The following is a 21,349-nucleotide window of genomic DNA, read 5'->3' as shown; positions in this document are numbered from 1 at the left end:
TGCATGGTCACATATTTTCACCTGGCCCTTGGAAAAAGTTTGGACACCCCTGGTCTAAGGTGCTTTAAGAGTAGAGAGCCTGAAAGGGTTCGGGGCCACTCATCTTAAATATTGTATATTGTGTTCAATATTCATGACCAAATATCTTCATTTGTGGGGAAAGCCGATTTTACTTTTGAGTCATTTAATTCCGTGGACTGTAATGTGAACGAAATGTAGCCAATCAAGGAAGTGACAAAACATGTCCTACCTGATTTTGTATAAAAGTGGCTTCCCCAGACGGCAAGAAGTATTTTCCAAAGCAAGTACAGGTATTTTTTTATTTGCTTTTTATTAGTGCTGTCAAGCGATTAAGATATTTAATCGTAGTTGATCACATTTTTTCATAGTTAACACGTAGTTAATCGCATATTTTATTTATTGTAACAAAAAATCCCTTGATTTTTCTGTCCGATTATTTTCTTGAATTCCAATACCCTTGACATGAATAAGAGGATTGATTTTCTTATGCAAAGACTTTATTAAAGGGAAGTCAACCCAAACATATTTTTTTCAAGAATGTTTTATGCAGGCCCACTAGTTGAAACAAGGCATTCTGATAATTATTGCGTTTGTGGAATAAGAGTTAATCCACCTGTTTTTAGCCATCACTGGGGGCGGCCATTTTGTCACGTCTGTCGACTGAAAATAACTTCACAGTTGCTCAGGTAACAATCAATCACAGCTCACCTGTTTTCTTAAACTGAGCCATGATTGGTCGCTATTTGAGCCCTCGGGGCATCTGTGATGTCATTTTCAGTTGACAGAAGTGATAAAACGGCCGACCCCTGAGATGGCAAGATTTTGCTGCTTGACTCATATTCCCCAAACACAATATTAATCAGAATGCCTTGTTTGAACTAGGGGTCTCGTGCTGTGCAGGGATGAGAAATCTCGTGGCGTTCTAATCCCGCGAGATCTCGTAGCTCGTCCAATCCCTAAAAGATCATGGTGACAAGCAGCCTTTATCAATGCAGCCGCTGGTTGCTATGGAAACCTTAGTCATGCGATCAAATAAATTGAAAAAGGGGGTTGGATTAACGCCGAGAATAACGTGCTAAATTGACAGCCCTACTTTTTCTTATTGTTTATTTGAATTTGTTTATTCATTAATCACAAAACCAAATAATTGGTTTACAAACAGTAATCAGGAAAAAATATTTTGCAATAAATGTTGATTTGTTTAATAGATGGAATAATCAATTTAAAAAATATTCAATAGTGTCAGCCCTAACCTAGTCGTCAATCAGGACTGATGTGACATGATTAACTGATCTAGGAGAGAAGTACTTGATTTAAATGTGCCACAGAATAGTCATTCACTTTACAATCTTCATTATTATCCATCTTTGGCAGTAGTAATGACATTGTCATGATTACTGTATTACATACAACTGCAGTAAGACATACTACTACCACAAATGCATGAATCCGTGTGCATTGAGGGATTCCGTTCTGTTAATCATGGCTGTGTTGGGGTTTGATGAAATTCCTTCCTGAACTAAGGGTTTATTGAGGGGTTCCACATGGATAGTTCAGCGTGCCGGTCTTTTGGCTCTCTTCCGGGTTCTTTGAAAGCTCTAACTGTTAAAGTATGGTCAGTAAAGAGCTAAGTTATACTCCACCTCAGACTCCCTTTATTCGGCACCACAGCTGAGTTTATATCGGGAAAATATTTGCAGACGTCACATCTAATAAAACAAAACTGGGTAGAATACACACATACCTGTGGCAGCGTCCTCATGTTTTGAAAGACCATCCTGAAGGCCCCTTGATTTTCCTCTCATGAAAGTATATGATTTTTCTTTTTCACACACTTTACAGGAAAAAATACTGTTCTTCCCGTCTTGTTGAAGCCACGAGGAATGTGCCAAACCACTCAGATTTGATTGAATGATTTGTGTCCCGATAAATGGTTGTTTCGCCGGTGGCCTGTAGGTTGTCATTCTTCTGGCCAGATTCAGCAACTGCTAGCCAATCATTAAAAACAACTTGCTGCTTTTTTGTGTATTATTGAATCGGCGGGAAAAAAAGAAACATCAGTATAGTACCTGCTATATAGTATAGTGCCTGAAAGCTACAGAAGGGAAGAACCACTTTGCAACAGAACTTTAGTACTGAGGGGGGAAAAAACCTCCTCCTCGTCTTTGTCGCACACTACTTAAGTAAGGCTTTATAGTAAGTGTATGTGAAAATTCATTCATTTCACTTTTTCAGCCTTGCCAGCCCTCCCTGAAATAGTGGTGAGCCCATCTGTGAGTCAGGCTCACAATTTGGGAATTGTTCATATTGTTAAACTGTAAATTTGTGGCACTGTGTGAAAGTAACATTTGGTTAATGCACAGCAGGTGGTTCTCAAGAGTTTGAGAAGAACCGACAATCAAGAAATCCAAATCCAAATACAGATGACAAAGATGTTGCCACCCAGCTCTGATCTATGCATCCCACTCTACAATGTCGTTCTCAGGAGGTACGCTTTTAAATTTTCAAATGTCTTTGTTTCTAAAACCATTTATGTTTATGAGGGTATGCTTCTTTTCAAGGGTCATGAAAATGATTGGATTAAAGCCTGTAGGGAGAAATCATTATGACCCAGAAAATGCAATAGTTCTTGGAAAACATCGGTAAGTAGCATGTTGCTATGTTGCCGTAGGGCAGTTCTTTTCAAAGTCGTTGAACTAATTATCTCGTGTTAATGTTTTGTAGACTGCAGGTGTGGCCAGGCTATTCAACATCTATCAAACATACAGATGGAGGTCTGTACCTGTGTGTTGATGTGTCTCACAAAGTCTTGCGGAATGACTCTGTGCTGGATGTCATGTGAGTTATAGCAAAATCAGTCACACAAAACCGTTAAGTTCACAAATCATTTGAATGTAAAATATGAATATTTGTTCGATGATGACTACATGGGAAAGGCACATCTATAACTGTGAGAGTAGCACAGCATCTTTAAAGTCAACAAAGTGCAGACATTTTAGTTGTACTGAAAGTACAGTATTATTTAAAGTTGGTGACACATTTCATATCACAAATTCACATGACTTGACACATGACACACACAGTACTTTAGCGAGCAAGTCAAACGTGACAGCCTGGATGTTCGGTTAACATTCAATTTACACGCGTGTAGTCCACATCATTCATAACTAGCCTGTATTCCCAAGGCATGTTGCACAAACTACGACGGCTTGTTGGTGTGACACCAACTTTATTCCGAATATGGTGGCCAATGTACAAGAATGGGTGTTGTCATGACGTCTTTTTTTTTCTCTCGCTGGGTGACACTAATACACTGACACACAAATCACATATATTAGTTTTTTTCCATTCTGATTTCTGTAGTAAATAGGGATGGGAATTTCGACTAATTTGCCCGCCGACTAGTCTCAAATTTTATTTGCGACTAGTCTATAAGCAAGAAAACTTGAAATTTAATACATTGAATTCAAAGTTTAAAATGCAAATGTTTTGTATACACTAAGTATTCCCACCTACGGACCTCTGTCACCCGGAAAAAAAACAACATATGCATTAAATTTTCTACTCCTATATTACATTAACGATCGATTCCTGACAACGGAAGTTCCAGTATCCGGAACCCGGAACCAATAGCGAAGCCCGCAGTCACGCAAAATCAAGCAGTCCCCGCTCTATACTATGGAAAAACTTTGACCGCTCCGCCATCATCAGATCAAACGGGAAATTCCCTCACTCAGAAAAAAAACGTATGCATTAAATTTTCTACTCCTTACCTTATAACGAAGTTCCGGTATTGTATCATGAACCCGGAAGCCATAGCGAAGCCTGCAGTAGCGCAAACTCAAGCAGTTCCCACTCGATACTATGGAAAAAGTTTGACCGCTCCGCCAACATCGGATCCAAAACGGCGACATGTAAGTTACTGCTTTGGCATGCGTTTTGCTGGCATTGCAAAAGATTTCAAATGTATTCATTTACATTTTCGTCTGTACCTCATGGCGTCCAAACGAAGAAGAACGGTAATGACCGTGGAAGAGAGAGTGAAATGCATCCGATTAAGCGAATCTGGACACAATGTAAAAAAACATCCAGGAGACACTTGGAGTCGGAAAAACTCAAATCTACGAGACTTTGAAAAACAAGGAATCGATTCTGGCTCAGTACGATTCCAGCAGTTGGCCTGCTCAAAGGAAATTGCTTGCGGCTCGACGGACGAAGTACAGTGGCGTAAATGAACGTGTCCTTTTGTATGCACAAGAATCACCAGACATCAGTGATGATCAACGGGACAGTTACTTGCAATTAGCAACAAAACTGTATGATACGCAGACAAACATTTTCATACAGCAAAGACTGAAGCCAACACAACCAGTCAAAATACACTATTTTTTTCCTAAGTCTGAGAAAACTCAGTATTTAAAATACAGTACAGTTTACTCTAGTTAAGTACAGTACTGCACTGCATTGCTGTTACAGTATTTTTTTCAACAGCATTTGGACCATATTTGTTATACTGTACTGTATTTTGTTCATATACCTGTACTTTATAGTGCAGTTTTTGTTTAATACAATTTGAATTATTATTATTATATTGCTTGTGTTGTTAACTTGTTACACATGTATTTTGTTAACATACTTGCACGTTTATACAGGACATGTACCGTAGTCGTTTCCCACATAAGGAAATTCCGTTATAAGGAAAGATAGCACAATGCAAATATGATTCCTTACTAGAGAATACTTACTGTATTTACGGTAGGGGCTATTTTAGCCCAAACATTCAGGACAGTTTGTTAATTTCAATTCTATTGATGTAACAACTGACTGAATAAAAGTGAACAATTGAAAGAGAAATTTATTTCTGATACATTTACCAATGCAATGCATGGCATTTATTATGAATAATGTAATGGTAACGACTCCCAGTCCAGCAGGGTCTCATTCACCATAAATTAGGTGCCTTATCATGCACACAGGCGACGGCTTTATTTTCTAGTGCCCACGTACCCATCACACTCCGCAGGAGAGCAGCCAAGTTTTCACCTGTGTGTCTTTCCTCCAAGGCGCATAAAGCACACAGCTGCGGAGATGTCCTTCTCTCTTGGTGCTCAGGTTGTTTACAGAGGCCGAGATAAAATACAAAACGTTTAATAAATCGTAGACGGTTAAACGACTAGTCGTGCACATCCCTAATCACTACCGTCACTTATTTCAGAGCTACGAGGGCTCACGACACCGTCACGTGTATATTCTGATGCATTTCATTGGCTAAGAGACGGAGAATTGGTTAAAAAAAAATTTTTAATGACGTATCCGCTTTCCCGGCTGCAAAGATAGAAATACGCTACAGCGCTTTAGTGGTAGAAACACGGTTATGTGCTCTCGGCCTAATTGGGTTTAAGATTGGCTGTGTTTGTAAATTCTCTGGCAAATAACAGTATACCAATCTGTTGGATGATCAATTGGTCAAGTGATTGTTGAGACAAAATAATGCTGACTTTTTCAAAATGCATAATGTATGCAGCCTAAGCCACTCACACAACATTTGATATGTTTCCTTCTGACAGGAACATCCTCTACCAACAAAGCAAAGAGAAATTTAGGGATGAATGCACCAAAGAACTTGTTGGTAGCATCATCATCACCCGCTACAATAACCGGACTTACCGCATTGATGACATTGAGTGGGACAAATCACCCAAAGACACCTTCACTTTGATGGATGGCACAAAAACCACTTTTGTGGACTACTACAGGTGCGACAACTGTCTTTGAGATGATCATAATTGAGCAGTGAAGGTAGACATCGCAACATGGCTGAAAGTGCTCCAATGTATGCCGGAATTTTTTTTACAAGATCCACCCTATGTGTGTGTGCACTTCCACACCAGAGTGAATCAAAGGACTAAATTCACCATTAGTATGCGATGGTATGACTCATTATACTCATAAAAAGTCCTTACTTTTTTTGGAACTACTTTTGTTCTACCAGTTCATAAAGTCAAATGGTAGCATGTTTCGGTTCATAAGCACATCCTTGTGACTGCGGGAGTGGAAGAGTTGGCGATTTTCCATGGTACACTTGAACGAAGCAGTTCACGTACAAGATTCAAAACAAATTGATAAAAGTTCAAATGCAAGCTAATATCATTTTACAGATTAAAAAAAAAACATAAACTAAGCTTGTTATTGAAAAATGGACCGCCCAGCACCATAGTGACTACGTTTACATGCAGTCAATATTCACATTAAGGTTAAAATTACGATGTCTGAAGCATTCTGAATAACCCGCTTACATGATTGAGCGGACAGAGTTGCTCCGGCATTTGAATGCGAGTACGGCGAGACACGGCGTCATGGCTCAAATGGACGTCAACTTTCAACTGTCAATAAAACACTTGATATTCATGTCACTCACCACAGGAATGAAGCAGCCGGTTTGCTCCTCACTCCAAAAGCCTGCTTTTGTGCTGCTAGCGATGTGGAATTTTACATTGAGTATTAATACTGCCATAACGACTCGAGTCAGTCGACGACCACAAAGTATGGGGAAATGCTGAAAATCAGGGTGCATTGACGGGAGAGGAGGAGGAAGTGATAATCATTCGCCAAATCAACTGGCAGGACCCTGTCACGTGACTCTGTCCGCACTGCAGACGAGCTGTTTCAAACATGGAGTGTCGAGCGGGGATTCACAGGTGCGAGTCCACGTCGTCCGTAGTCTGTAAATGGTTTTGGGTTGACAAGACTGACGGCGGTGGGAATAACACTGTTAGATGTGACAAAACGGTCACCGTGAAGAGCAATTCTGCTGAACCACGAGCAATATGGATTACGAGGAAAACTTGGCGACCGCGGAAGAGCTAAACAAAACCTTAAACACACACACTCAGAAAACAGTCGCAGAGTTGCACCAACAAATATAAACGCACGCACACACTGAGTACTTTAGCGAGCAAGTCAAACGTGACATCCTGGATGATCGGTTAACATTCAGTTTACACACTTTTCGTCCGCATCTTTCCTAACTGGCCTGTATTCCAGAGGCATGTTGCACAAATTACGGCGGCTTATTAGTGTGATGCCAGGATACACCCAAACATGAATAAAGTCACAAGTCTACATATCACAGCGATGAATGGGGGGAATGCACTTTTCGGTAAATTGCAGTTTTGTTATTCAACTTTATTCTGAATACCGTAGCCAATGTATGCGAATGGGTGTTGTCATGAAGACGTCTTTTTTTTCTCTCGCTGGGTGACACTTGGTCACACGTCACATATCAAATACATTTTTTCTCATTCTGATTGCTGTAGTTAACACCTTTTTCTCATTTCTCATTCTGATTGCCCTAGTAGTTGGCAGTGGTAAACCATTACTTACTGCAGCTCAAAATGTAACATCATTATGGAATAACAGCAGAGACATTTAAATGACATATATATTCCCAAAAATCAATGTACGTCTATACATAATTTTTTGTTCTTTATTGTTAAATATTGTCATAGAATATCATTATGTTTTGCAGAAGTTTTATTTAGCAATTTAAAAGAGATGTTGCTCAAAAACAATGTCTATCCACAATTGATCTGTGAAGCAAGTGCAGATTTAAAATATTTTTTGTAGAATATCGTCAAATTATCGTTATCGAGTTTGTTTTTTTTTTATATTGAGATTTTTTTTTTTTGCCCATATCGCCCACCCTACCCTTGAGTACCAGTACAGATTTCCCCTTGGTAGCTGGAATCTGTACTGTACTGTACTGTTATCACTTTAAGCCATGTTGAAATGATATTCAAATTGATGATTTTCATCAAGGCTTTGATTTGAACTGTTTGAAAGTTAACATTATCATTACCATTTTGTCAATTAATCACAGCAAGAACTATGGAATTGTTATTAAAGAGATGGACCAACCACTTCTCATGCATAAGCCAAAGGAGCGTTCCAAGCCAGCGGGAAAGGTAAAACCTTTTCAATTTCAGTCTATTAACTTCAATAAAGTACATGTTGCAGTGTTTGTGTTCTTGAGTCTGGCGACACTATGTTGAAACTTAAATCTCAATGGAAATGTGAATCTATTTAAAATATCAGTACTTAGAAACAGCATACTGAGCGACACGGCCAAACATGACTGAATTGTAGCACGTGTGTGGTGTTGTGCAACAAATTTTAGGCGATTGGCGTTGAAGTTTGGCTGCGATTTGAAATATGAATCAATGGCATTGCAATATTGCAGATGTACCTGCCAATTAAAAATGCTATGATCATTCACAACAAAAATTGTGTTTCCCAGTGTGTGGGTGAGTGTGTGCGTGCGCACTAGAGGGTGACATCCGAGTGAATTTTCACTCCCGTCCCATCCCACTCCCATAGAAAAATCCCGTCCTGGGCCATAGTAAAAAAAATAAAAAAAATACAAATCCTGACCCAGCCCGGTGAAAATAACTCCCATCCTGCTCCCAGAGATGGGGGACTCGAGTCATATGACTCAAGTCAAACTCTAGTTGCTATTTTTAGGACTTGCGACTTGCTTGCCAAAAACATGGAATGACTTGACTTGACTTGGGACTTGTATCTACTTGTAAGTGACTTGATTTAGATTTTATCATTTTAATCTGCATTTTAACACAATTTGCCTTTTTAGGAAGGAAAGGAAGAAAAAAGAGGGTTTTTGTTCATTCACGCCAACCTGGCAACGCGGTCTGTGTCACTTGTTAACAGCATCGGAGAAACTCCGACGATCATTAATTTGAATTAAGAGATTATTTTGTCCATGATGTTGACATAAATAGGATGGAAAAACGCATGGTTTGCACCTCACGGAATGAAGACACAAGAACGACGTCTAACCTCATTCGTCATTCCAAAACCCACAGATAGGTAATCCAACCTTACAGTTTAGCTAGCGATACAAGCACTGGTTTGGGACCAGTAAAAACATTGATTTTGAACATTTAAGTACAGCTAAGTAACGTAACTTGGGGTAGGATGGTTTGTGAAAACTGTCCAAACCGTTCGTTTTGACTGCGGTATTTCTGTTCGCATATGCAAAAGTTACTCCCCGCCCTCTATTTAATAACGAGATGAAGTACTGTGCACTTCAAAAGTAGCTTCTATTGATCAAAACATAGACACCGGTCTCCCCGGCGTGTTGGTTCTCAATGAAATGCATAACCAACATGAAGTACTTGACTAGCTATTGGTGAGCTAAACTGTTGAGCTAACCTAGCTATCTTAGGTTCACAGAGCTATCTTATACGTGTCAGACAGATGAAATGAAACATATAGATGTTGACTCTCTCATCTTCGAGTTTCAAACCTTGCATGTTGCTTCAGTTGGAAGTTGTTCATATTTGTTCTTATTTTTACATTTAAAAAAAGTGTAGACTGTGGCATTGTCACTGTTGTCACACTTAATAATTTAACACTTATTCATTGCAGCAAGTCATTACTGGAGAGATCTTAATAGTTCCTGAGCTTTCTTTCATGACTGGGATTCCAGAAAATATGAAGAAGGATTTCAGAGCAATGAAGGTACGTTTTATCACCATGTCAGGATTTATTTTAGACGCGAACAAAAGGTTTTATACCACTTTTTTTTAAGGTAGTCATTGGTTAGCTGTTGATTTTAGCTCATCTAACTGAAAGTAGACTCAAAAGTAAAGTCCTTTACCTTTCTATACAGTAAGTGTAGTTTGTCACAATTCAAAATTTAATATTTGAATATTTTAGGACCTGACCATGCACATTAATGTGAATGGTGACCAGCACACCCATTCAATAAAGCAACTTCTGAAGAACATAAGCACGAACCTCGATAGCCAGAAAGAAGTCACTCAATGGGGCCTGGAATTTGGCTCAGAAATACTGCAAGTAAGTCATACTATTGACAATAATAATATTTTACTCAAATTCTTCATTAAAACCAGCATTCGCTAGCCAATCCACACCATCTTGATTAAGTTAAATTTCACTTCCACTGTTTCAGGTAAAGGGTAGAACTCTGCCTCTTGAAACTATCTGTGTCCAAACATCGTCATTTACCATTGGTGCTGATGGATCTTGGTCCAGAGAGGTCGTCAGGCTGGCTTCAATTAGCTCTGTAAGTAACGGGACATCTGGTAATTGCGTCTTGAATAATGAATGATACCTACCTTAAAATGATAAGAATTTAATTTCATGATTACAGTGACCACCGTAACTTAGGCGTCTGTCATTGTTACTGTCTGAGTGGCATTGTCTTATTCTTAGTCATCATCATACACTGCAAAAATTAACTGTCTAAATTTAAGAAATAAATACTTGTTTTGAGAGGATTCAGATTAAAAACAAGTGAAATTATCTGCCAATGCAGTAAGATGATTACACTTGGTAAGATTTCTAAAATAAAGTTCAAACTAACCTACCATGCATGTTTTTGGAATATGGGAGGGAAGGTGATTACCCAGAGAAAACGCAGGCACAGGGAGAACATGCAAACCCCACGCAGGAAGGCCGGATTCGAACCCACGCCCTCTGCACTGTAAGGCGGACATGCTAACCAGTCAACTACCATGGCCCACTGGAATGCATTACAACAAAAATTAAAGAAATGCTGTAGTGTAAAATACTATAAAAAGTAAAGATAAGTAAAAATTGAAACCGTAATGCTTAGGTTGAAGACTTATAAGTAAACTATTTTATCCCTAAACTTGTTCATAATACATGAGAAATAACCAGAGCTGGGCATTTTACTAAAATTTCCCAGTCCGTTTATCGCCTGCAGCCGGGGTACCCTTCTGCCGTCCCCCGGCTGAGCGATATCTGAAACGAAAGGCTCGTTTCAGGATGCTGCACCTCGGCCGGACTAAATGTGTCTCCTTTTAGGACCCAGAAGCTGTAAAAAAGTCTCGGGTGCGGCCAAGGTGAAATGGAAACCTTGCTGCGGCCATGGAAACCTCGCCGCGAAAATAGATGATAGACAATTACATATACGGAAAAAAAATGGGCTTCTGACGTGCTTGGTCTGACTATTTTTTAAAGTTTCTGATCTATCGTTTATCGCCTACAAAATGGACGTCCGTCATAGATGGATAGACGGACCGGTCCGTCACATAGGCGGAATGCCCAGCTCTGGAAATAATAATTTTAAAAGTACAGTAGCCAATGTTACTGTTGTTTTAGGTTAGCCAGGTTTGTTCTGGTCGTATGTATTCATTGACAAATCAACTCTTAGGTCCCCCTGAAAACGTGGGCGATCTTCTACCCTAGACGCTGTGCAGACCAGGCTGAAGAGTTTATTTCGACCTTTAACAAGGTGGGTGGGCCTCTTGGGGTCCAAGTGGCTCGTCCTGTGTGTGTAGAGCTGAGGGATGATCGCACAGAATCGTATGTCAAGAGCATCCACTCTCAGCTCACTAGTGAGGTAAGACATGCATTTTAGCATTCTGTCGTTAATTCCATGTCAATACTATATTCTTATCATATTTTAACCTACATAGAATTTTTTTTATAAAGTTGCTCTTGTAATACTATTAAGATATTAAGACTGTGCCAGTATAGATTAAAAAAAGGTGTTATGACAGTGACAGTTTGATCCTCGAACTGATCATTTATATCCGTTATTTCTTATGGTGGGAGAAAGTTGAAATCCCAAGTCAACACTTGTCTGTAATTGTAAAACAAAATGTATTTTATTTTGTCGAGGGGAAAAAATCCATTAAAGCAACACCGCGAGTATTCGACCTTAATAAAATATTTTCATAACTCTTCTGATGAAACGTCAACTTACAACTGGTTGAATGGTACCCTAGTCATGGCATGAGGGGTTCTGTATCACGTTTACTGGCATTAGGCAACTTTGAGGAGGAAACCACAAACCCTGCCACACAAAAAAACCTACAATTGTGCTGACTGCTTTACGGCATATGTCACTTCGCCCCTTCCCCATTTGTTACAAAGACGAAACATTGTTATATTATTTAGACACAGTTAGATTCACTACATCATCACCATTCATCCTAAACACAGCCACTGGAAACAGAAATGCAATGCAGACCAACTGCTGGCAAGCGAGAGCTCAGGATTTCAGTACACTATGTGCTGTGCCACTAGCGCTCATGGGAAATGTGGTTGACTTCACTCAAAACATTAGCGCTTTTGTCCACGTCACTGCCATAATCAATGAAAACTTAATGTTACACTGTTGTCACACATCTTGTCATATTTTTGTACTTGTTTACAGTCTACTTTGCAACTTGTTGTGTGCATCCTGGTTGGGAACAGAGAAGATCTCTACAGTGCCATCAAGAAGCTCTGCTGTGTTAAAAGTCCCATCCCATCCCAGGTATCATACAATCGCGCAAGAACAAACAAGTGACATACTTGGAATTCTGTTTTAAAAGGGAAAACAATGTATTTTCGTACATTTTAAATTGGCTCACAGACTTCTTTAATAAAAGATCTCTTGTGTGAAAATGGATAAAGAAGCACAAAGGACCCCTGCAAAGAACACTATCTTACTAAACATGGAGGAGGCTTTATGTTTTGTAGCTGCTTTGCTGCTCCATAAGTTCCCTCAGGAATTAGGTGGGTAAGGTCTCACAAGTGACATTGCATGTCAGAGCACAAACCAAGGATGAAGTCAAAGGATTTGTCTGCAGACCTCCGAGCCAGGATTGCCTCAGGGCACAAAGCTGAGGAAGGGTAGAGAAAAATGTCTGCTGCTTTGAAGGTTCCAATGAGCACAGTGGCCTCCATCACATGTAAATGGAAGAAGTTCCAAACCAGCGGGACTCTTCATAGAGTTGACCACCTGTCTAAACTGAGCACTAATTTTATTGTGTTTGCTTGCTAGGCTATCAATGTCCGGACTATTTCCCAGCAACACAAGTTAAAGAGTATAGCCCAGAAGATACTCCTGCAAGTGAACAGCAAATTGGGAGGAGAACTTTGGACTGTCAGTGTCCCTTTGGTAAGCCCAATGCTTATAAACAGCCACATGTTCTTATGACGGGGAAGATATTAGCAGTGGTGGGCACGCCAGTCCGTTTGTCATCATCCAGTCATTATTTCAGTCTGTCCAAGTCTTCGACCACAACCAATCGTCATTGAGAATACTTACCGGTACTGCGTCACACGCAGGCGCAGTGTGTCAACACTGTGAAAATTTTCAACATAACTCATCAGGAATGCAAAATATTTCCACACTGGTGATTTTAAGAGAAGCAAGAGCGGCTTTACATTCCGGTGCCACATTTCCTTTACCCGCGTTGGCTAACTAGTGGCACCGGCTACAATGTGCTGCTTCGTCATGCCATTCCACACCTCCCAGATGTAATTATGCACGATAATTTCCTGCTCTGTTTGGCTGATGCCGATAACAGAAATATATCTGTTGTTGAAGCTTTAAACAAAACATTTCAATCCCTCTTCTTAATGTAGTGGGGCCAAAGAATGATATAAAAAAAAAAGTAGTCAGCAACAATGTAGTCGCATGTTTTGCTACATTCTGAACTCTCGTTACTTCAGATGGTGAGGCGATGAGTAATCTCAAAAGCTCTGATGAATATAGTACCTATTAATAAAGTTGGTCGTGTTTTATTACCCCACTAGTGTTTTTGATATATTTATTAATATATAGGGTGTCCCAAAAAATGGTATATACCTTTTAGCAGCTGATAACTCAATTGTTTGTTTTTCTCTTTGCCCATTGAAACAAATGATGGCAGCCAGACTAAACTGCAAAGAAAGGAAATTTATTCTAAAATGCTACTGGAATTATGAAAACACAGTTGAAGTGTGAAGACAATTTAGGAGGCAGCTTCAAACAGAACCGCCAACACGAGTTACCATTACTCAAATTAGAGATAAATCTTAAGTGCAACAGACCTCACACCAGTAGACTTCTTTTTATGGGGATACCTAAAAGACAAAGTCTACACAATGAGACCTGCAACAGTCACTGAATTGAGAGCAACCATTTCATGTGAATGCACACAAATACCAAGGGAATTGTTTCATGATGTTTGCTATTTCATCGCTTCGCGTTGTCGGTACTGTCTGGACCAGAGCGGACACCAGTTTGTGAACAGGTGGTGACAAAACAATAGAATGATGTTTGTAAATTCTTTTAAATGTTGAAAATTAAACAAATTATAATAAACACCTAGTTTATTATTTAAAGTCTCGTTGATTTTGAGGATGGAGACCATGACGTAATTTCTATCTATCAATAAAAAAATCTAAATCGTGACACCCCTATTTCATAACATTAAATATTGAGAAGATCAAATGCTATTTTTACTATTAAAAAAAAATCTCCAAGAAACCAACCCAACCACAATGAACTTGACCTTTATATTAAATATCCTGTTGTTTTTCTTGCTATTACATTGTTGAACAGTGTTGTATCAATTGTAATATAATTAAAAGCTTTGAAAACAAACTCAATTTTGACCTTATTTGAGACATGTTTTAATGAAGGTCAAAATTGAAATTCAGGCTAATCTTCTATTTTGCCTTCAGATTTTTATATGTGACTCCAGGTAAGTAGTGCCTCACTAGTCATGAACCTCACCGCCCGTCACTGAAATATATGTCTTTGCATGTACGCAATGGATATAAAATGCCAACACACCCCTATTCAAATGCCAAGTTTGTGTGGTATTAAAAAATGAGACAAGACAGTTTATTTCAAAACTTTTTCACCATTCATGTGACCAAGCCAAAAGTGCTGCAACAAAGTATTGGTTTGAGGGTGTGTGCAATTATGCAACCAAGTGATTGTAACCGTTTTATTTTTCTTCTCGAAAGATTTTTGTTTTCCAATTGAGTTGTACATTTTGTCACAATGGTGAAAATGTGTCTTAAATTATTCACTGCCATTGATGAATTTATCTTTTCCCAGTCCAGCCTAGGGATGGGCGATAATATCTCGAAATTTTTCAAAAAACTCTTAACGATAATTTGACGATATTCTACAAAAAATATTTTAAATCTGCACTTTTGTGGATAGACAGCGTTTGTGAACAACATCTCTTTTAAATTGCTAAATACAGCTTCTGCAAAATATAATGATATTCTTCGACAATATTTAACAATAAAGGGAAAAAAAATATGTATAGACTTACATAGATTTTGGGGAATATTTATGCCATTTAAATGTCTCTGTTGTTATTCCATAATGATGTCACATTTTGAGCTGCATTAAGTACTGGTGTACCACTGCCAACTACCAGTGGAATCAGAATGAGAAAAAGGTATTAACTACAGCAATCAGAATGAGAAAAAATGTATTTGATATTTGACGTGTAACGAAGTGTAACCCAGCGAGAGAGAAAAAAGACGGCGTCATGACAACACCCATTCTCAGACATTGGCCACGGTATTCAGGATAAAGTTGAATAACAAAACTGCAGTTTACCGAAAAGTGCATTTTCCCACTCATTCATCGCTGTGATATGTAGCCTTGTGACTTTATTCGTGTTTGGGTGTATCCTGGCGCCACACTAATAAACCGGCGTAGTTTGTGCAACATGCCTCGGGAATACAGGCTAGTTATGAATGATGTGGACTAAAAGCGTGTAAACTGAATGTTAACCGATGATCCAGGCTGTCACGTTTGACTTGCTCGCTAAAGTACTGAGTGTGTGCGTGCGTGCGTTTATATTTGTTGGTTCAACTCGGCGACTGTTTTCTGAGTGTGTGTGTTTAAGCTTTTGTTTAGCGTGCTCGCGCGGTCGCCAAGTTTTCCTCGTAATTCATATGGCTCGTGGTGCAACAGAATTGCTTTTCACGGTGACCGTTTTGGCACATCTAACAATGTCATTCCCACCTCCATGTTTGAAACAGCTCGGCTGCAGTGCGGACAGAGTCACGTGACCAGATCCTGCCCGCTGATTCGGCAAATGATTATCACTTCCTCCTCCTCTGCCGTCAATGCATCCTGATTTTCAGCATTCCTCATACATTACGGCCGTCGACTGACTCGAGTCGTTATGCTTTTAGAGGCAGTATTAAATACTCGATAATGTAATATTACACATCATGAAAGCAAGATTGACGATGATATCGATGACGATATATATCGCCCACCTCTAGGTCCAGCCATTCAATCCCAGAAACGTATTAATATTTTTTTCATATTTTTTGAAACGTTAGGATAAAAGAGAGTCTGAAGATGTGTGGAGTTAATGAAGGTGTGCATGATTACATTTATATTTGTGTACCTCTCATAATAGAAAAACTTGATGGTGGTGGGAGTTGATGTCCACCATGACACCAGCAAGGCTCGCCAATCCGTCATGGGCTTTGTTGCAAGCATAAACAGGTAAGTATTTTTTACCGTTTATTGGTGTCATTCATGTTCAGCTTCGCAAGCCTATTTCCGCCCTATATAATAAGTCTTGTATTATGAATAATGTTGCGTTATGTCTCTTGAAAGGTTATAAACTTTTTTTTTTTTATAGCTCAATAACTCGCTGGTATTCCAGAGTAACTTTTCAAGGACCCAATGAAGAACTCATCAATGGCTTCACCGTTTGCTTGTTGGATGCACTGCACAAGTATCATGAGGTATATGCTTTGACCTATCAATGCTGGAAATTCGTTTTAAGCGCAGTAATTACGAGCATGTTGTGGTTGATTCTAATTTTGTCAAGCCCATTGTTAATGGTGTCAGTCATGTTTGTGTTGGAAGTTTGTTTTATACTTGCCAAGCTTTCCCTGACCGTTGGGTAGAGAATAATATAGTGGCTGTGATGACTTAACACGGTTCTTCAAATCGACTAGGGCTGCTTGATTATGAAAAAAATATTCATCACGATTATTTTGGTAATAATTGAAATCACGATTATTCAAACGATTATTTATTTTTTGCTACAAAACAAGAACAGGTTTGAACATGTAAAGAATATTAAGACAAAATTCTTAGAAACGCTATAATAATTTAAGTTCGTTTTGAACCCAACAATATTTATTAAATTATTATTTTTCTAAATTTAAAGTGCAAATGTATAAGTTAAAGTATGGTTTCGACTGGCTGGCGACCAGTTCGGAGTGTAGTCTGCCTTTCGCCCATAGTCAGCTGGGATAGGCTCCAGCACCTCCCCGCGACCCTGTACAGGATAAGCGGTTTGGAAGATGACATGACATGGTATAGACTTGGCTTAAATACACTTTGTCCTTTGCTTGTTGCACTCTGCACTACATTTTTGACTTGGTAGGTTAAGAGGGCGGCCAATCACTAGGTATTTATGTATTGTATACTTTGCAATGTTATTTGGGAAAAAAATGCGCATACAATATCTCATTTTAACAACAACATTGTAACACAAAACCGCCACACCCAACCTTGTACATACTGCAGGTCAACCATTACTTGCCAGATAGGATTGTGGTGTATCGGGATGGAGTGTCAGATGGTCAGCTCAAGATGGTTGAGCAGTACGAGATCCCACAGCTGATCAAATGCTTCGAGACGTTTCCCAGCTATGAGCCGAAGCTTGTCTTCATTGTGGTGAAAAAGAGAATCAGCACTACCCTCTATTCCTGTGCTGGAAGTAGCTTTGGCGCGCCTTCACCTGGAACTGTTCTGGATCACACGCTCACTCAAAAAGACTGGTCAGTGCATCTTTTGGTTGGGGGGTGGATAAGCGAGGAGTCGCTCAACTGAATAACGGCTAACCCCAATTTTCCCTAATTTCTCCAGCATAATATGCACTTGTATATAAGACGCTCTCCCAAAATCACCCCTCAAAAGCTGATTTTCCTTTGTACTTGTGTTATGCGCTCCAAAGTGCTGGTATCCATCCATCCTCAAAAATTTAACTATTACACTGGTCAACAGCAAATTTTAATCAGAGATGATTTTGGATCTCTTAATGTAATTTTGATGCAAGTTTTTTGTGACACATGATGTTTTTTGTTTTTAAGTGTGACGAATAAAAAGCTTGCAATATGGATTTTACCATGCATTGTAATTAATAGCCATGACGTTTCAGAAAAAGATTCCGCCTGTTGCTGAACCTAACCCTTGATTCATAAATATTACTATGTATATTACAATATTACATAATACATATATTATACATATATTGTATATTATTATTATTATGAAAACCAGATGTGCTCAAAAACGAGGGCAGATTCAGAATCGGCACAAAAAAATCATTTGGAAAAGTTTACTTGCATCTCTAATTGAAAAAAATAGTTGATAAAAACGTGTTGACCAGTATAATGTGCATAGTAATTTCATAGATTGGGATTTCTCATGTTCAGACACATATTATGAGGGCTAGGAATGGGTACCTTTCACATTTGAACCGGTTCGGTTCTGATTCTAAGTACCTGGGAATCAATACCGGTACTCAGCGGTACCAATTTTAGGTACTTTTGTTCTGTTGTAATAAATGTTAATTTATTCAACAATAAAATCTACAACATTTTCAATTAAGTAATTATTTTTCAATATGTCAAATTTGACAAATAACATAAAATTATGGATTTAAAACAAACGATCCAGAGGATGGAGGAAAAATAAAGGCATAACATTTTACCAGAGGTGGGCATTCCGTTAGACTGACGGACCGGACCGTTCCACTGTCCGACTCCTGTTTTGCTGACGATTGATGAATGACGGGACACTCTTTTTAAAATGACAGAATGAGCACTGACAGAAGTGTTTTTTTGTCCATCAGTGAAATTGTCACTAACTAGTGTCCGTCAGTGAAGGTCTGTCAGTGATGGGCACCCACTTTGCTGATTTTTTATTTTATTTTATTTTTTTTTATTTTAATTTTATTTTTTTTATTTTTTTTGGGGTGGGGTTTTGGGCTGACGGGCCGACGGATTTCTGATGGACGAATTTACGGTTGCAATTTGGTTCGTCATGAAAAATGATGGACTGACAAATGACGGACCAACAAAATTCAGCAAAGATGCCCACCTCTGCATTTTACAATAAAGTATAAATCACTCAAACAATAAATCAATATTACACAGTACAAAGTGCGAAGCAAGATTCTTTGCAATGAACGAAGTTAAACAGTAATACGAGGAACAAATATGAATAATTGAACTAGGGTTATTTGTTCCCTGGCAGTTGTTTTTCAAGAACGCAAGGTCTGCTCACTACATTTTGGCCATAAGCTTTCGCTACTTCACCCATATGCAATTATTAATCAGAGTAGGGCATGCCGTCAGACTGATGGACCGGTCCGTCAGTCAGTCACTGACGGAGAGCAGTTTTGCTGACGAATGACAGAACACCTTTTAAAAATGATGAACTGACGAATAACGGAAGTGGCTTTTCATCCGTCAGTGCAATCGTCACTAACCACGTCTATCAATGACGGTCCGTCAGTCTGTCACTGTTGGACTCCCGTTTTGCCGCCTTGTCATCAGTGTATCAGTGGAGTTGTAGTTGTAACCAGAAAAAAAAAATTTATTGATTAAATCCATGAATCCACCCAACCTCATTAGAAATAATCAAAAATGGAAAATGCCCATGGCAGGCACAGGCACATGCCCGCAAGCAGTCATAATTAACGCCGATGGCTCCTGGAGCAATACAAAAAGAAGAAAAAAATAAACATAAAAGCAGATGGGCCTGTCAGAAGAGGGAGATGGAATTTTGCCCATGTCCGGTATCGTTCAAGAGGCCTTGTGTGAGTATGCCGCAAGAGTTATCTTCTCATAAAGTTATAAGTCTGTCTTCCCTCTTTTTTCCATATACTGTAGGGTGGACTTCTATCTCATGGCACATCACATTCGCCATGGATGTGGACTTCCTACCCACTACATTACCCTGTACAATACGGCCAACCTCATGCCAGACCATCTGCAAAGGTTTCCTCAAATCTCAATTAGATTATTTCCACAAATTGTTCAGCCCTACTCTGCAAAGAGAGATTTTCATTCAAATCATGATTTTGTTTGATAATGACTCATTGTATTGCCAAGTCAAGTGAAATTGATTTATATAGCTTTTAATCACCAGAAAGTCTCAAAATGCTTCACAGTTGACAAAATATTAATGACATCCCCTGATCTTAACCCCCAGGAGGGCATGGAAAAACTAAACACAAAAAAAAATCTGGGGAAAAATGAGAAACCTTAAGGAGGGACCATAGATAGGGGAATCCCCCTTCCAGGATGATCAGGCTGCAATGGATGCCGAGCGGGCAGCATTTAACACATATTATGATGCGAAACAAAGTTAGTTGAAATAGTGTTAATGTGAAAGTCAATCAAATGAAGCGCTGCAGGAAGACGACTTCGGTGAAGTGGGTCACTGCCCAGTTGGTCAATGCAGAAATCTCCATAACAGCACCTCCGAGGATGTGGTCAACCTCCGATCTTGTACCGGTCATTTGCTGTAGAACCCAGACAGCGACTTCCAATTCAGTTAGCACCTAATCCCCAAGCCGTTGGGAAGAGGGGGCAGAAAAGAAAATAGAAGCGACACTAAAAAGGCCAACAAATAGTTCAACAAAATGCAAAAGTACATAAATAAGTCTTTAGTTATGTTTCAAACATTTCAACTGAGGGTAACGCCTCTAATATCCGTGGGTAGGGTATTCCAGAGCATTGGTGAATAGAAAATAGAAGAGAATAGAAAATGCTCTAGAGCCTGCAGACTTTTTTGGGCTCTTGGGATCACTAAAAGACAGGCATTTTGTGAATGAAGGTTTTGGGACGGAACATATGGTACAATAATCGAGACGTAACCAACTCATGGATTACGATTTCTGCATCACTAATAGATCAAATTGACAGAATTTTAGCAATATTGCAGAGTTGAATAAAGGCAGTTCTGGTAATATTCTTAATGTGCATTTAAAAAGACAGAGTTTAGTCAAATATAACGCCAGGATTTTTTGTTGATTGACCTTGGGTAACAGTACATTTATCAAGACTCAGAATGGTGTCCTTAAATTGATGCCGATGACGAGCAGGGCCAATGATCAACATCTCAGTTTTGTCTGAGTCAAGAAGCAAAAAATTGAAAGACATCCATTGTTTAATCTCGGCAAGGCACGCCTTTAGATTACAGCATTTGTGCGGGTTTATTTACAGTGGCATATATAATTGGGTATCATCAGCATAAAGGTGAAAACTAATGTTATATTTCCCTACAATATCACCAAGCGGACGCAAGAGTCACTGATAGTGTAGTGGTACACGCACCCCAGTTGTGTGCGGGCAGCGTGGGATCGATTCCCACTCAGTGATGGTGTCTGTGTGTGTGCCCTGCTAATAGGGTTGCGTCAGGAATGGCATCCGGCGTAAAATGCTTTGCCAAATCACTGATGCGAATCGTGCGTGCACTTGATTCGCTGTGGCG

At 39.2% G+C, this 21,349-nt stretch overlaps 1 protein-coding gene across 3 annotated transcripts in view; it reads left to right on the top strand.

Annotated features, from left to right (window-relative positions):
• piwil2 (piwi-like RNA-mediated gene silencing 2) overlaps window positions 1–21,349 on the top strand; it is a 38,257-nt gene that overhangs the window by 16,251 nt on the left and 657 nt on the right. Inside the window, exons 9-23 of one of the 3 annotated variants that reach the window (XM_086030904.1) lie at window positions 2,388–2,509; window positions 2,583–2,663; window positions 2,746–2,859; window positions 5,589–5,777; window positions 7,901–7,985; window positions 9,466–9,558; window positions 9,757–9,897; window positions 10,013–10,126; window positions 11,240–11,428; window positions 12,248–12,349; window positions 12,860–12,976; window positions 16,245–16,333; window positions 16,473–16,578; window positions 17,372–17,625; window positions 19,744–19,851. In XM_086030904.1, the coding sequence (XP_085887030.1) occupies window positions 2,388–2,509; window positions 2,583–2,663; window positions 2,746–2,859; window positions 5,589–5,777; window positions 7,901–7,985; window positions 9,466–9,558; window positions 9,757–9,897; window positions 10,013–10,126; window positions 11,240–11,428; window positions 12,248–12,349; window positions 12,860–12,976; window positions 16,245–16,333; window positions 16,473–16,578; window positions 17,372–17,625; window positions 19,744–19,851 (1,904 nt within the window). Of the gene's footprint in view, window positions 1–2,384; window positions 2,510–2,582; window positions 2,664–2,745; window positions 2,860–5,588; window positions 5,778–7,900; window positions 7,986–9,465; window positions 9,559–9,756; window positions 9,898–10,012; window positions 10,127–11,239; window positions 11,429–12,247; window positions 12,350–12,859; window positions 12,977–16,244; window positions 16,334–16,472; window positions 16,579–17,371; window positions 17,626–19,743; window positions 19,852–21,349 lie in introns of all 3 variants that reach the window. The other 2 variants (XM_086030903.1, XM_086030905.1) reach the window with 2 other exon arrangements.

This window comes from Filicampus tigris, chromosome 5 (genome assembly GCF_054856515.1).
Source record: "Filicampus tigris isolate MCC_2025a chromosome 5, RoL_Ftig_1.0, whole genome shotgun sequence".
In the NCBI taxonomy this organism is placed as follows: Eukaryota; Metazoa; Chordata; class Actinopteri; order Syngnathiformes; family Syngnathidae; genus Filicampus; species Filicampus tigris.
Note: the sequence above shows the minus strand (reverse complement) of the source record. Positions and strands in the feature narration are given on the sequence as shown.